Source organism: Lissotriton helveticus, chromosome 8 (genome assembly GCF_964261635.1).
Source record: "Lissotriton helveticus chromosome 8, aLisHel1.1, whole genome shotgun sequence".
In the NCBI taxonomy this organism is placed as follows: Eukaryota; Metazoa; Chordata; class Amphibia; order Caudata; family Salamandridae; genus Lissotriton; species Lissotriton helveticus.
Genome location: NC_136069.1, coordinates 945,118,711 through 945,130,831, shown reverse-complemented (window position 1 = coordinate 945,130,831; position 12,121 = coordinate 945,118,711). Strand labels below are relative to the sequence as shown.

Below are 12,121 nucleotides of genomic sequence, written 5' to 3'. Positions count from 1 at the left end.
GGTTGTTAGTTTCTATCTGCTTATAGCTTATCCCCCCTGTAATTTTTACCCATATTGTTAAACCACCAGACGGTCTGCCTCCATTAGTGTTTATTGCAGGAATAAAGAAAGACCTATAATCGACCTTAAAGTGATTCTCTAACCCCCAGGTTTCCTGGAACAGGATGAGGTCCCCATTATCAAGATATTGATGCCAATCTGGATCGGATAGATTTTTTCTCAGCCCTGCAATATTCCAACAGATTATTTTATCTATTTCTAGAAGTTCATAGTCTGCCTGTACATAGGGTTGTCTAATAATCTCAAGGGAATCAGTGTCCAATGTTCGAATCACGTCATTTTGTATAGTGGAACAGTCGGGTATCGATTCTCCCGTGCAAACCAATACATTTTTGTTGGGCTCAGCTTCGGAGTTATCCCTAGCAGTTGTATCCCCTTCTTCAATAGAATGTCCACACACCATGAGTCAATCACAGTCGTTGAGGCCAGCCAAAACCCCAAACCTGTTGGTGGTACTAACTCCACAGTTGTGTGACGGAGCTACAAACCCCCATCCATTTATAGCTGGGTTCCATCTGGACACTGGGGTATTAGGGTAAGGCAAGTTCAGCTGGTCACCTAGCCATCCTCCAACGTAGTTGTCATTTCGTGTTGGCGCATACATATTAACATGATTGTACAAACCCCGTCTGTTCACCATGTTCCGATTTGGCCCTTGGGTAGTCAGACAGGGCGTTTTTTGATGGTCGCCTAGCCATGCACCAACCCTATTGCTGGGATCAAAATGCATCTGTCCCCCACCCCATCTTTTGTTTCTTGCCATCCATGGTGACTTCAGGGCATTTTGTCTTGAGACTTTTTTCAATTCGTTATAGAAGAATTCCAATGTAAGGGGGATTATGGTGCCACTTCTTCGTTGGGGGGGTAGAATGTTCGGCAAAATATTCGAAAGCGTGGCTGAGTTATGAAAATTTAGCACAACACAGTCACCCTTCCATTTTTTGGAATTGTTCCCAATCCAAGTAACCCTCCTTGCCGTTTTGACTTCATCAGCTAACTGCTGTTCTCCCCCCTGTGCCATCCTCATATTGGTTGAGAGCCAATGTAGTGCCTTGCTTGTTAGAGATAAAGTTGATTCTGTGTGGTCAGGTGATAGAGTGGGGACATTTGCTAGTACTAAAATCAGAGGCGCAGCTTCTAGTACAAATTGTGAAGAATCACTCTCAAGGCTATAGGGAGCTGGTGCAAGCGGTGGGTCTATAGGTACCTCTTTTTCTGGTTCTTGGATAGTAGGTCCATTTTGTGAATTCTCAGTCTCTATTGGAGGTGCGTCTGATTCTATCCCACCCATACTGTGTATCTCTTGGCAGAACAGCTGCTTTGTGAGACAATACCTATTGCGTCAGTTAATGTGTCTTGAGTACTTCCCAATTTTTTTATTACTGCAGTAAGTTTGTCAATTTTGCTGATCAGAGGCTTGGATACATGTCTGGATTTTCACCTCTAACAGCTCTGAGATTTTGGACAGTAGAGCTTCATCCAGTAGCTCCCTAGTATTTTCCTCATACTCCCGGCATTTGTTTTTAGATTTTGGTGGTGGGGTAGGTTTATTCTTCCCTGGCCTTCCCCCCGCGATTTTTTTGCATCTTACGGCACGCTCTTACTGCCCTTGTTGCCCTCTTTACAGACTGTGCTTCTTCCATCACATTGTCAGTAAGTATGTCCACATCAGTGTCCGTGTGAATCTCCATGTCGGCCCCATTAGTGCCACTTATGTCCATACTTGCATTGTCTGTGGAGTCAGTTTCGCCAGTAATGATAATAGCGTCTTGTTGTATAGCATCAGTTGTTTGTGGGGTAGCAGAGGGGCTCATGGAGGGGAGGGTAGGAGACTGATATAGGCCCAATGATTGTCTACGATCGCTATTTATCTTGCTTACCACCTGGACAAGATAGCTGTCCATGGTGTTCTTAGGTGTATCCGGTGCCTTGGGAATGTTCTTTTTAGACATAACTGTGAAGCAAATAGATTCTTTCTTGTGACTATGTAAAGGTAAAAGTGAAGGGACACTTGAAATAAGAAGATCTTACTTCGATAGCAGAACTGGTGGCGCTTTTCTCTTCTTCCTTTTTAGGTGATATGTTGAAAGTGTGTAGACTTTTCTTGGCACATTCCCTGCAAAACCAGGCCGTAATAGATATAAAACGGGTGGCCTAGCCTTGCCTCCTCTGAGGGCCACAGAGGGCCCGCCCTTTGCCCGGGCTTCGCTCCGGGCGTCCCGCTCGCGTCCCGCGAGGCGGTGGTGACGCTGCTTTTATGCGCCTCCTGGCGCTTCCACTGCACGCGGACCCCAGCAGGGCTTCTGGGGATCGTAGTCCCGCCCCTCGCCGGTCTCCGCTCGGCGGCTCCCGCTGTAGGTGGTGAAAGCGGTGGAGCGGCGGGAGACTGGCGGGCGGGTCCGCGGAGGGCTGGACAGTCAGTATTTTACAGGAGCACAGCGAGAGTCATCAAAAAGTAGCTGGACACAGGAAACAGACAAGAAACCCACAAGCAATGGTGGTGACGCTGCTTTTATGCGCCTCCTGGCGCTTCCACTGCACGCGGACCCCAGCAGGGCTTCTGGGGATCGTAGTCCCGCCCCTCGCCGGTCTCCGCTCGGCGGCTCCCGCTGTAGGTGGTGAAAGCTGTGGAGCGGCGGGAGACTGGCGGGCGGGTCCGCGGAGGGCTGGACAGTCAGTATTTTACAGGAGCACAGCGAGAGTCCTCAAAAAGTAGCTGGACACAGGAAACAGACAAGAAACCCACAAGCAATGGTGGTGACGCTGCTTTTATGCGCCTCCTGGCGCTTCCACTGCACGCGGACCCCAGCAGGGCTTCTGGGGATCGTAGTCCCGCCCCTCGCCGGTCTCCGCTCAGCGGCTCCCGCTGTAGGTGGTGAAAGCGGTGGAGCGGCGGGAGACTGGCGGGCGGGTCCGCGGAGGGCTGGACAGTCAGTATTTTACAGGAGCACAGCGAGAGTCCTCAAAAAGTAGCTGGACACAGGAAACAGACAAAAAACCCCACAATTTAAAATGTCAGTAAAATACTAGATGAGACTACTGTGAATTGCTTATGTAGCCAATAAAATTAATACAGTTAAATAATTGCAAGGAACGCTCGGAATAAACCAGTACCTTTATGATATGAATAAAACATCAAGTCATAAGTCTTTTCCTAAAGTGAAGCGGGTGTCTTCACGTTAAGGGAAGACTTGTGAGTTGATGTTTTATTCATATCATAAAGCTACTGGTTTATTCCGAGCATTTCTTGCAATTCTAATCTGTATGAATTATATTTCATACATTGCCTTTAAAGCATATACATTCCTATGCAACCACTTGGCCAACTAGTGTCTGGTCATTATCTTGAGCCAATAGTGCAGATAACTACGTGAAAAATTCAATGTTATACTTCAGATAAATTGCAATCGACTATTTCACAAAAGACCTACTTTAACAACTTTGCAAGAAAGAGTCCAGCAGTTACTGAAAATACCTTTACAGGAAATACTAACTTAAACAGTGGTATACATTGGTATAACACCACTAAAATGGAGCGTTCCTTTTTTTGATAAACAGACTTTATTAAATGTAAGCGTCCCGCCAATCCTCATCTTCAATGGGTCCATCCAACTTTTCTAGCGGCCTCTAAGGTGGTCCAGGGTATCAGGGGAATTAATTACAAGAGTGTGTTAAATTTGGGAGATTCACCCTCGGCCTAGGTGTCCCATAAGATGATTCGCCTCCAGGGGATTAAATTTCCGGAGAGCCTCAAGTGACTTGGCATGACCGTGGAGAGCGTATCGGAGCTGAAGGTACTTATAGTACTGGGTATGCGCCAAGGTATAAGTCTGTTGCAGGTCCTGGAAAGAGCGTATATGCTGTCCTGATCAAACATCACCCAGGCATGCGATACCAATAATGACACAGGATCGGAAACCACAGCACGCCACCACTTCACCCAACCAAGTACTGTGCCAAAGATGGCATGCCTTAGTGCCAACCACCAAGCAAGAAACACCTAGATCCATCGAGCATGGCTTGCAAGAGCGATAAACCCAGAAATTAGAGTTCTAGGCGGTAGGCGGGATCTGGCCAGCCACCACTGAACCAGTCGTGGATGATGAGAAGATTTGAGGACAGGTAGTAAAAATAAAGGTAAGACATTCTTAGGCTACCATCAAAAGGTCCTCGTTGACAGTGTGTGAGGGACAGGCGCGACCTAGAACCCCACCACAGAAACGTTCTTGCAGTTCCATCTAACGCCCCAAACCAAGCTCGGGACATGTGAAGGGGTAGATTCTGAAAAATATAAAGACATTTCAGAAGAATCATCATCCTGTACAGCGCAATGCGCCCCATGACATTAAGTGGAAGCGCCTGCCATTTAGTGAGATCTGCTTTAGCTTTCCAGATCAAGTGTTGAAGATTAAGGGCCCGGGTGAATTCCAGGTGCAAGGCGACCCACATGCTCAAATATTTAAAACTACGTTGGCGCAGAGGAATAGTGGTCTGCCAGTCAAAGCAGTCCCTAGCTGGGGCCAGGGGAACCAACGGGGATTGAGAATGGTTCATCTGAAGGACCGCTAACAGCCAGGATTGCAAGACGAAGAAGCATGTCCTCCGCGTAGAATACGATACGATCCTTATAGTCTTCGTACCAGGTCCATCCGGAATGCTGGGGGTCGGTGGGTATGAGATGGGATAAAGGCTCTATGGCCAAGGCAAAGAGGAGAGGAGACCATGGGCAGCCTTGCCTGGTCCCTCTCGCTATAGGAACAGCCTCCTATAAGATCCCAATGACACGTACACAAGCTGTGAGGTTGGAATAGAGGACTCAGACCATGTTCCGAAAGCGTGATCCAAACCCGGAGCAAACCATCACCAACTGAAGACGGCTCCAGTGTACGGTATCGAAGGCCTTCTAAAGTCAATAAGGAGCAATGCTAAATCTTGTGGCAATCCATGACGGTGGGCCAAAGCTACATGAAGGTGACAAATGCAATGTCGCATGCTCCAGGATGGCATAAAGCTACATTGGTCTGGCTGCACCATGGTGATCAAGACCTGTCGGAGTCTGTTTGCCAATACTGCGATGAAGATTTTAACCTCTTAGTTGAGCAGTGAAATTGGACGATAGTTGGCGCAGGACTAGGAGCGAGTTGCGTTTTCGGTATCACAACTATGGTGGCCGAGTCCAACTCTACTGGAAATGAGCCCACACGACAGACATCCTTATAAAAGGACAATAGATGGGGGAGAAGAAGTTGCCGAAATGTGAAATTGTATTCCGTAGGGAAACCATCCGGGCCTGGGGTCTTCCCAGTTGCCAAACCTGAGAAAGCGTCCCAGATCTCTGCCGTGAAGGGTTCGTCCAGTAGACGAAGGTCAGTGACAGATAAATTAGGAGGAGATACAGAGTCTGGAAAGGAATGAGCTGTGGCCACATCTCTATCGATGGGTGGGAATACAACTTATTATCATACTGAGCGAAGACCTGTGCTATCTCAGAAAGAGAGTTTTGTGAACAACCAATGTCATCTATAATCTCTGGGACAATCCGTTTAGCTTGTTTATGGGAGGCCAGCCAATAGAGCAGCTTCCTGCTTTTGTCCCTCCCCCAACCATAAATCCTGGCTGCCGTGGCTCGCGAGAGTGTTTTGGATGCTTCAAAGGAGTGTATAAGGATGTCCTCGCGGATGAGGCCTAGTTGTGGTTGGGGGCTTATCTCTAAGACTTGTTCCAGTCAAACAGTGCCTGCGTCCAGTACGTGTGTGAGAAGAATGCTCGGACTCTTGAGCTCTGATATAACTTTTGGTGAAGCCGTGCATCACCGCTTTTCCAGCTGCTAACAGAGTACCGACTCGTGAAACGGAACCATTGTTAATTTGGAAATATGTACTGAGTTCAGCACTCAGCGACTGGACATGGGCTTTATCCTGGAAGAACCAAGCATTAAGTGCCACATGGGGTGCAGCCCAAGTGGCCACAGCCCAAGATGGAGAAGTAGGTGTGAGGGTTCTGAGGTTCTGCGTGGCAAAATTTTAATTTGAGTTAATAGCTGCCAACCGGGACAGGCAATAGAATAAGAACGATCCGGGAATGTGTATGGTGAGCTGCGGATGTATGATTAAATTGGCTAAGTCTTGAATGCCAAGACCTCCAAGCGTCACAAAGGCCCAGAGTATTAACCCAGTGAGTTGGCGAGCCCCAATACGTCTGGAGGCGGTGGGGGTTCCTGTACTGTCTAGGTCAGGGTCCATGACCACATTAAAATCTGCCTCTAAGACTAAGTCCCTGTGGAAGGTTTAGGAGAAGTTGCAAGAGGCTGAGAAGACAAGTATTCAGGAGTGTTCCTTTAATTTTCATCCTATGCAAACAAACAGCTTATACTTAATATTTTGACTCCCCAAATGATTGATGGGCTTGCAGGGCTATAGGCTCCTTTGCCTACTTCTGCTCATTTCTCTAACACATTGTATCAGGCATGACACAGGAGCACACACTCAAGCAAAAGAGATATCCAGAAATAACCTGATACCAAAAGCGTATCCCACGCTTTGAGTAGAAAACCAAAAAGTTGGTTAAGGATATTAGAGAGCCCAGATGCTTCTTTCTGCAAGGCATAAGCATATTTAGACTACTCACACTACAACCTCAAGCCTTAAACTGATCAAGTTTCTACTCCTTAGACTGCTGGGCGGGAGTAAAAGGGATTGTCCAACATGGCTGAAGAGAGGCACTTGTGTTTCTCTCTGAACCAGTCTGCAGTTTTTACTCTAAGTCTGGCTTCTGACAGTCTACTCTAGGCTTTGGTCCACGCAACCTCAATTTATATTCAACCAAGACCTGCCCTTTAAAGAACAGTGTCAACCTTTTAGCTCTTTTTCTTAACCCTTGCAAAAGGAACCCATTTTAGGTAATTAGGAGACATTCACCCTTATTTTATATGTAGCTGGGTATGCTTTTAACAAATAAAATATAATATGTTGTATATTTTGAGGGATGGCGTTCAAAGCGCATACATTCTTTGTATGCACACCTAAGGAAAAATCAACTTCTGGTGAGTCTGGTATTTATAGCCCACAATTTGGAAACTACCAATACTGGCAGTGAGGATCAGGAAAAAAAATACTTTTCGAAAAGAAACAATGCCAATTTAAAGAATTTTGAAGCCCTTCATGCATGTGTGTCTCTTCATGTTTTATCATGCATCAAAATAGATTCAATGTAAACAAAGTTTCTTAGTGAGCTAAGCACCCAAAACGTCTATAAAAACTTTCCAGTATCATTCGCTGACTATTTCTTTAAAGAGATGTGTTGCTAGAGCCTTGCTTTTATGAGAATAACACTACTTTTCCTCTAAATTTCCTTCAACTTCCCTATACTCATAAACTGGCACCATCAGTATATTTTATATGTATTTATATGGCACTCATGACTTTGGTATGGCATTTGGCAGTGCATCGCCAAGTGAGTTCTGTACATTGTTGACGTGGCGTAGCAGATTCAAAAGCAATTCTGAGTCTCGTATTGTTTGTGATTGGCAGTAGGTAGTGTCAGCATGTTTTTTGGAGCTGAGAATTAGATTTGTTAGCAGTTTATTGCATGTGGCCAGAGATGTAGCTAATGTGCATACATTACGAGTTAATCAGCTTGTGGATTGTCTGGCATGTTTGTATGCGTGTAAATTAGTTGTGGGATATTCGGCTTGGGCACTGCCTGGGAAGTTTTTGAAGTAACCAGTGGAAGAGTGGTGATGCAGAGCCTTGATATCCATCAATAGGTTTATCAGGAATTGCTGGTTATGTGGGATAATGCATTCAAGGCAGGAACCATAGTTTTACCTCATGGTCACAGGTTCTAATCACAAGTCTACCAAGATGAATATGCACTTTACAAATACAAGTTATGAGTGCTGTTTAGACATGTTTTCTTGTGGTACAAATACATCATATTATTAAAAAGAAAAAATAGCTAACATTAGATGACACCCCATTTAAGAAATCTAAAACAACATACCATACGCTGCAGCCCAAGCTACAGGCATAAATGTTTTATTGAGATCAGTATCAATTTGCTGCTCATGAATTGCAGCGGCATCTTCTTCTCCAACAATAACTTCCATGTAGACCTCATCAGCAATTTCAGTGACATCTGAAGAAAAATAAACAATGAAAGTAAGCAACGATGAGCCTGTCTGCGGATTTCACCAATACTCATGTGAAATGGAACTTGTATATCAAAAAATAGATTACTAGCTTTTTTTCTGTCTGCTGGATATCATTACAAATTGTATTTCTGATAAACAGAATAAGAATCTAATTAGTAAAGCGTTTTAACTGAAAAAAAGCCAAAATGTGGACACCGTAGTGTGTATGTACTGTCTATTTGGAGATCTCTCTGTATCGCTATTGTTAGGTCAACGGTTTCCTGCTTCGCCTATGCCTATATTTGCTGTGGGTAATGTTTATTTTTCTTTGGTGTGCTATCTTTCAAGAGAAGGTGTGTCTCCTGAAGGTATATTGTATCAGGAGAGTGCACATGAACACCAAGGTTTATGATTCTTAACTGGGGTACTTACAAACCACACATTTCCTTTTAATAAACAAACTATTTGAGTAAGTGTTATGCATATTTAGGTGTGGGGATCATGTTTGTGGTGTCTGTGCCATTATTCACTAGGGTCTGCGGGTTTAGTTGGGTTGTTAAGAATTGTGGTCTTATCTCTGCTATAGTGCTCTGCTGAAATTGAACTCTTGTGTCCCTCAACTTTTCCCTAACAAAGCATTAACCATAAACCTATTAAACCTGTTTGCGATATATATCCCGGGTGTGGCAGAGACATTACACTTATGGCCAGTCTTTAGTGCACCTGCCCTCCTCCACCCTCCAGTGGCTCTCCCCTTGTCTTGTTGCAGGATCTGGCAAAGCTATTTTACTTACTTGGAAATGTACTTCAGCTCACTAAGACATTAAAGAAGCATGTATGAATAGTCTTACAAGCTACTTGGTTCTAGTTTTCGCTCCCAATGGTTATTTTGAGGTCCCAGTTTCTTTTCCCATCCTTGTTTTTTTCCCATCTGTTCATGTTGCGAGTCTAACTTTTTTATTGTGATCTGGCACGTTTTTTGGTGAGGGTCCATTCTTTCTTGTACTTCCTCCACTGTCTTAATCATGCGGCTTGGAGTTTTTATAGGAAAACCATGCTGAATTAGTAGGCCAATCTGTATTTAATTTGACGTTTTCACAATTCGCACATCATCTCCTGGAGTGCTCTTATCTTGGGCAGTGCATTTTGTGACAAGTCTGTGAATAAATGCATATTACGGTCTTCAAAAGTTATTTCACCAGTTCATCTACCCATTTTTACGATTCTGCCTTTAAATGAGGTCAGTTTTCTTTGGATATCTCTCGGCTGTCACAGGCTGGGAACGTTCGGTAGTCAATATTAACCCCATGGATGCTCAGCATATTCCCCTGCTGTGCTGAGAAATCGTCAATCCCACACAACATGACGAGCTGGGCTCGTCATCAGTGTAGCAGCAGGCTACTTCATGACGAGCCCAGCTCGTCATGAGCGTGGAAGGGGTTAACATAGCAATATATACATACACTAAAATAGCTCTTCCATAGACCAGGTGAGCCAGCTCTCACTTGTTGCAATTGGAATTGTCTGCTTAGGGCATATACCATACAATTCTGCTCTACAGTCAGTGTGAATCAATACTGTTGGACCCAGGGACACAGCTATTCCGATTCCCTTGACAACATTGGAGACTTTAGGCTGCCTTGAGGTGGAGCTATATTATCTGTCTTTGATTAGCACTGCTTGCCGAGGGATGTGCACTAAGAAAATTTTCAGAGAGAGTCTGATCACTCAGAGTTCTAGCATATTAATAGGAAGGCCCCCATTGTAGATGCGTCCTATACCTGGTCCCTTCTGACAGGCATCGAACCTGAAACGGAATTCTATGCCAGGACCGGCGGTGAGGATTAAGCTAACACTTCTTCACTTTATTCCAAGCAGCCATTAAAAGTCAGTATTAAAATTAAACTGCATTTCCCATGAGTCTTTGGGAAATAGAACAAATCAAACAGTTCATGCAAACAGCGCAGGGCCCGTCCTCTTCATATTCCTCGGGGACGTTCCATCCTCCTCTCTCTTCGCTGCTCCAGCAGCTTTAGATAAGCGCATTCTCTCTGTCTGTAATTTTGAATTTAATGCTTACTATATGTATGCTTTGCAGGAAGCTGGCTCCTTATATACTATACCAAAGCGAGGTATAGTGTGCACAGAGTCCAGTGGAAACCCAAAGCTAGGCAGAGGTAAAAGTAGAAAGCTCCTTACTCTCTATTTGTGGTAGTGTGGGCGAGCAGTAAGGCCTTATCAGAGGGTAGTGTTAAGCATTCGTTGTGCACACTCAATCAGCAAATGCGTTCACACACTCAAAGACTGAACTTCAGACCAATTGGTTTTGTATAAAAATATTCTTTTAGTTATTTTATTTCCTTGAACCAAGCAAACCTGGCACAGGTTAGTGATTAGTACTTTGCAATAATAATACAGTTTGTAAACAGCTTGTATTGCAGTTGTATATTTACTTTTGGTTTGATTACAGTAGAACTACTATTAGAACATTGGAATGTTGGGAGCTCCATTGCAGACAATGGAGTGCTCCCTGCTACTACGGGCCGGTAAAGGCCCGCAGAGCAACATTCCAATGTTCTACAAAGGCTTCCCGAAGTTCGAGGGGATTTATATCCCCTCGAGCTTCGAGAACCCTTTGTTTAATTTGTTAGAACATTCTGCCCTCTAGTGGCAGAACGTTCTAATAGCCTTATAGCCCTTCGTAGCAGGGCTATACCGGCTATTAAAGTCCCGCTGTTTCGTTAAAGTCCCTCGCCTTCGGCTCGGGCCTTTAACGATTCAGCGGGCCTTTAATAACCGGTATATCCCGCTACGGCGGGCTATAAGGCTATAGTAATGCAATGCTTTGAAGATGGTTCATATACTTGATATTGTTTTTTTAGTAGAATGTCAAGTAGATTACTTTTCTTACACAGTGCAGTATACCTGGATACTGCACTGGGACATTTCCAGTAAACAGGTAAGTAAAAGCGTTTCTTATTTGGTTACAGTTTTAAAGACTTTTATAGCTTTTCCAACTCCACACTTAAAAACTTTTCACAGAAAAATAGTCAATGTTATAGGGTTATCGGTTCAAAGGTAAGTATTCAGTTGTGGGATTTAGTATTCTGGGGGTAAACTCAGGGGTCCCCCCCAGGGTCAAGGGTGCACTCCTGCTACACCCTCAGCAGAACTAGGGCGGCCAGGTGCAGAGTGCTGAGGCCCAATGTTATCCAATAGAGGGTAGCGGGCCTCCGGTTGATGGCTGCTTTCGAGCAGGCCACAAGGTTGTGGGAGCAAAGCTCCTGGACTTAAGCTCAGGGCAAATGGGGGTTCAAGCCAGCACAAAAGGGGCACCCTCAGCGGCACTGGGGCGGCTGGGTCAATGGGGAGTGTCCGGTTTGCAAACACACTGCAGGCTCGGGGATGATGGTCTTCTGGGAGGGACCACCACTTGGAGACGTAAGTTGGGATGCTCGGGGTTGGTTAGACACCGACGGTTGGGCCACCCAAGGCCGTTGGGCGTCGGGTGCAGTGGTGTCTTTTAGGGTTGGATCTTCTTACCAGCTCCTGGTCGTGGTTGGGGGAACCTTCCGGTTTGAGGCTGCAGGCGTCAGCTGGAAGCTTGAGGCAGGTCAGGGATCATTGAATCGCGGGTCTGGATCGCCGGGAAGACATCCTGGTGGTGTTGGGAAACTTGAACTCAGGCCATGGGAGTCGGGTGCAGACTCACGGACTTTACCTGACCTGGAGTCTGTGGGTAAACAAATCCGGTGTTCACAGGAGACAGAGTCTTTTTTTTTAATGCAGGGCAAGTCCTCTGGGTTCTTGAGGCTGCTGGCTGTAGGACACACCAGAGTTTCGCTTCTGCAGTTTCGAGGTGGGGACATGCCAGTAGGGCTGGGGCCAAGTCAGTGGGTGTCCTCATCTTCTTAGCTTCGACACAGCTGT

General features: G+C 45.4%; 1 protein-coding gene across 8 annotated transcripts in view; it reads right to left on the bottom strand.

Moving 5' to 3' along the window:
* Nucleotides 1–12,121, bottom strand: part of ZFX (zinc finger protein X-linked) — a 640,129-nt gene that overhangs the window by 122,557 nt on the left and 505,451 nt on the right. For all 8 annotated transcript variants that reach the window (XM_078657795.1, XM_078657790.1, XM_078657796.1 and 5 more), the window contains one exon: nt 8,062–8,196. In XM_078657795.1, coding sequence (XP_078513921.1) covers nt 8,062–8,196 — 135 coding nt within the window. The remainder of the gene's footprint in view (nt 1–8,061; nt 8,197–12,121) is intronic.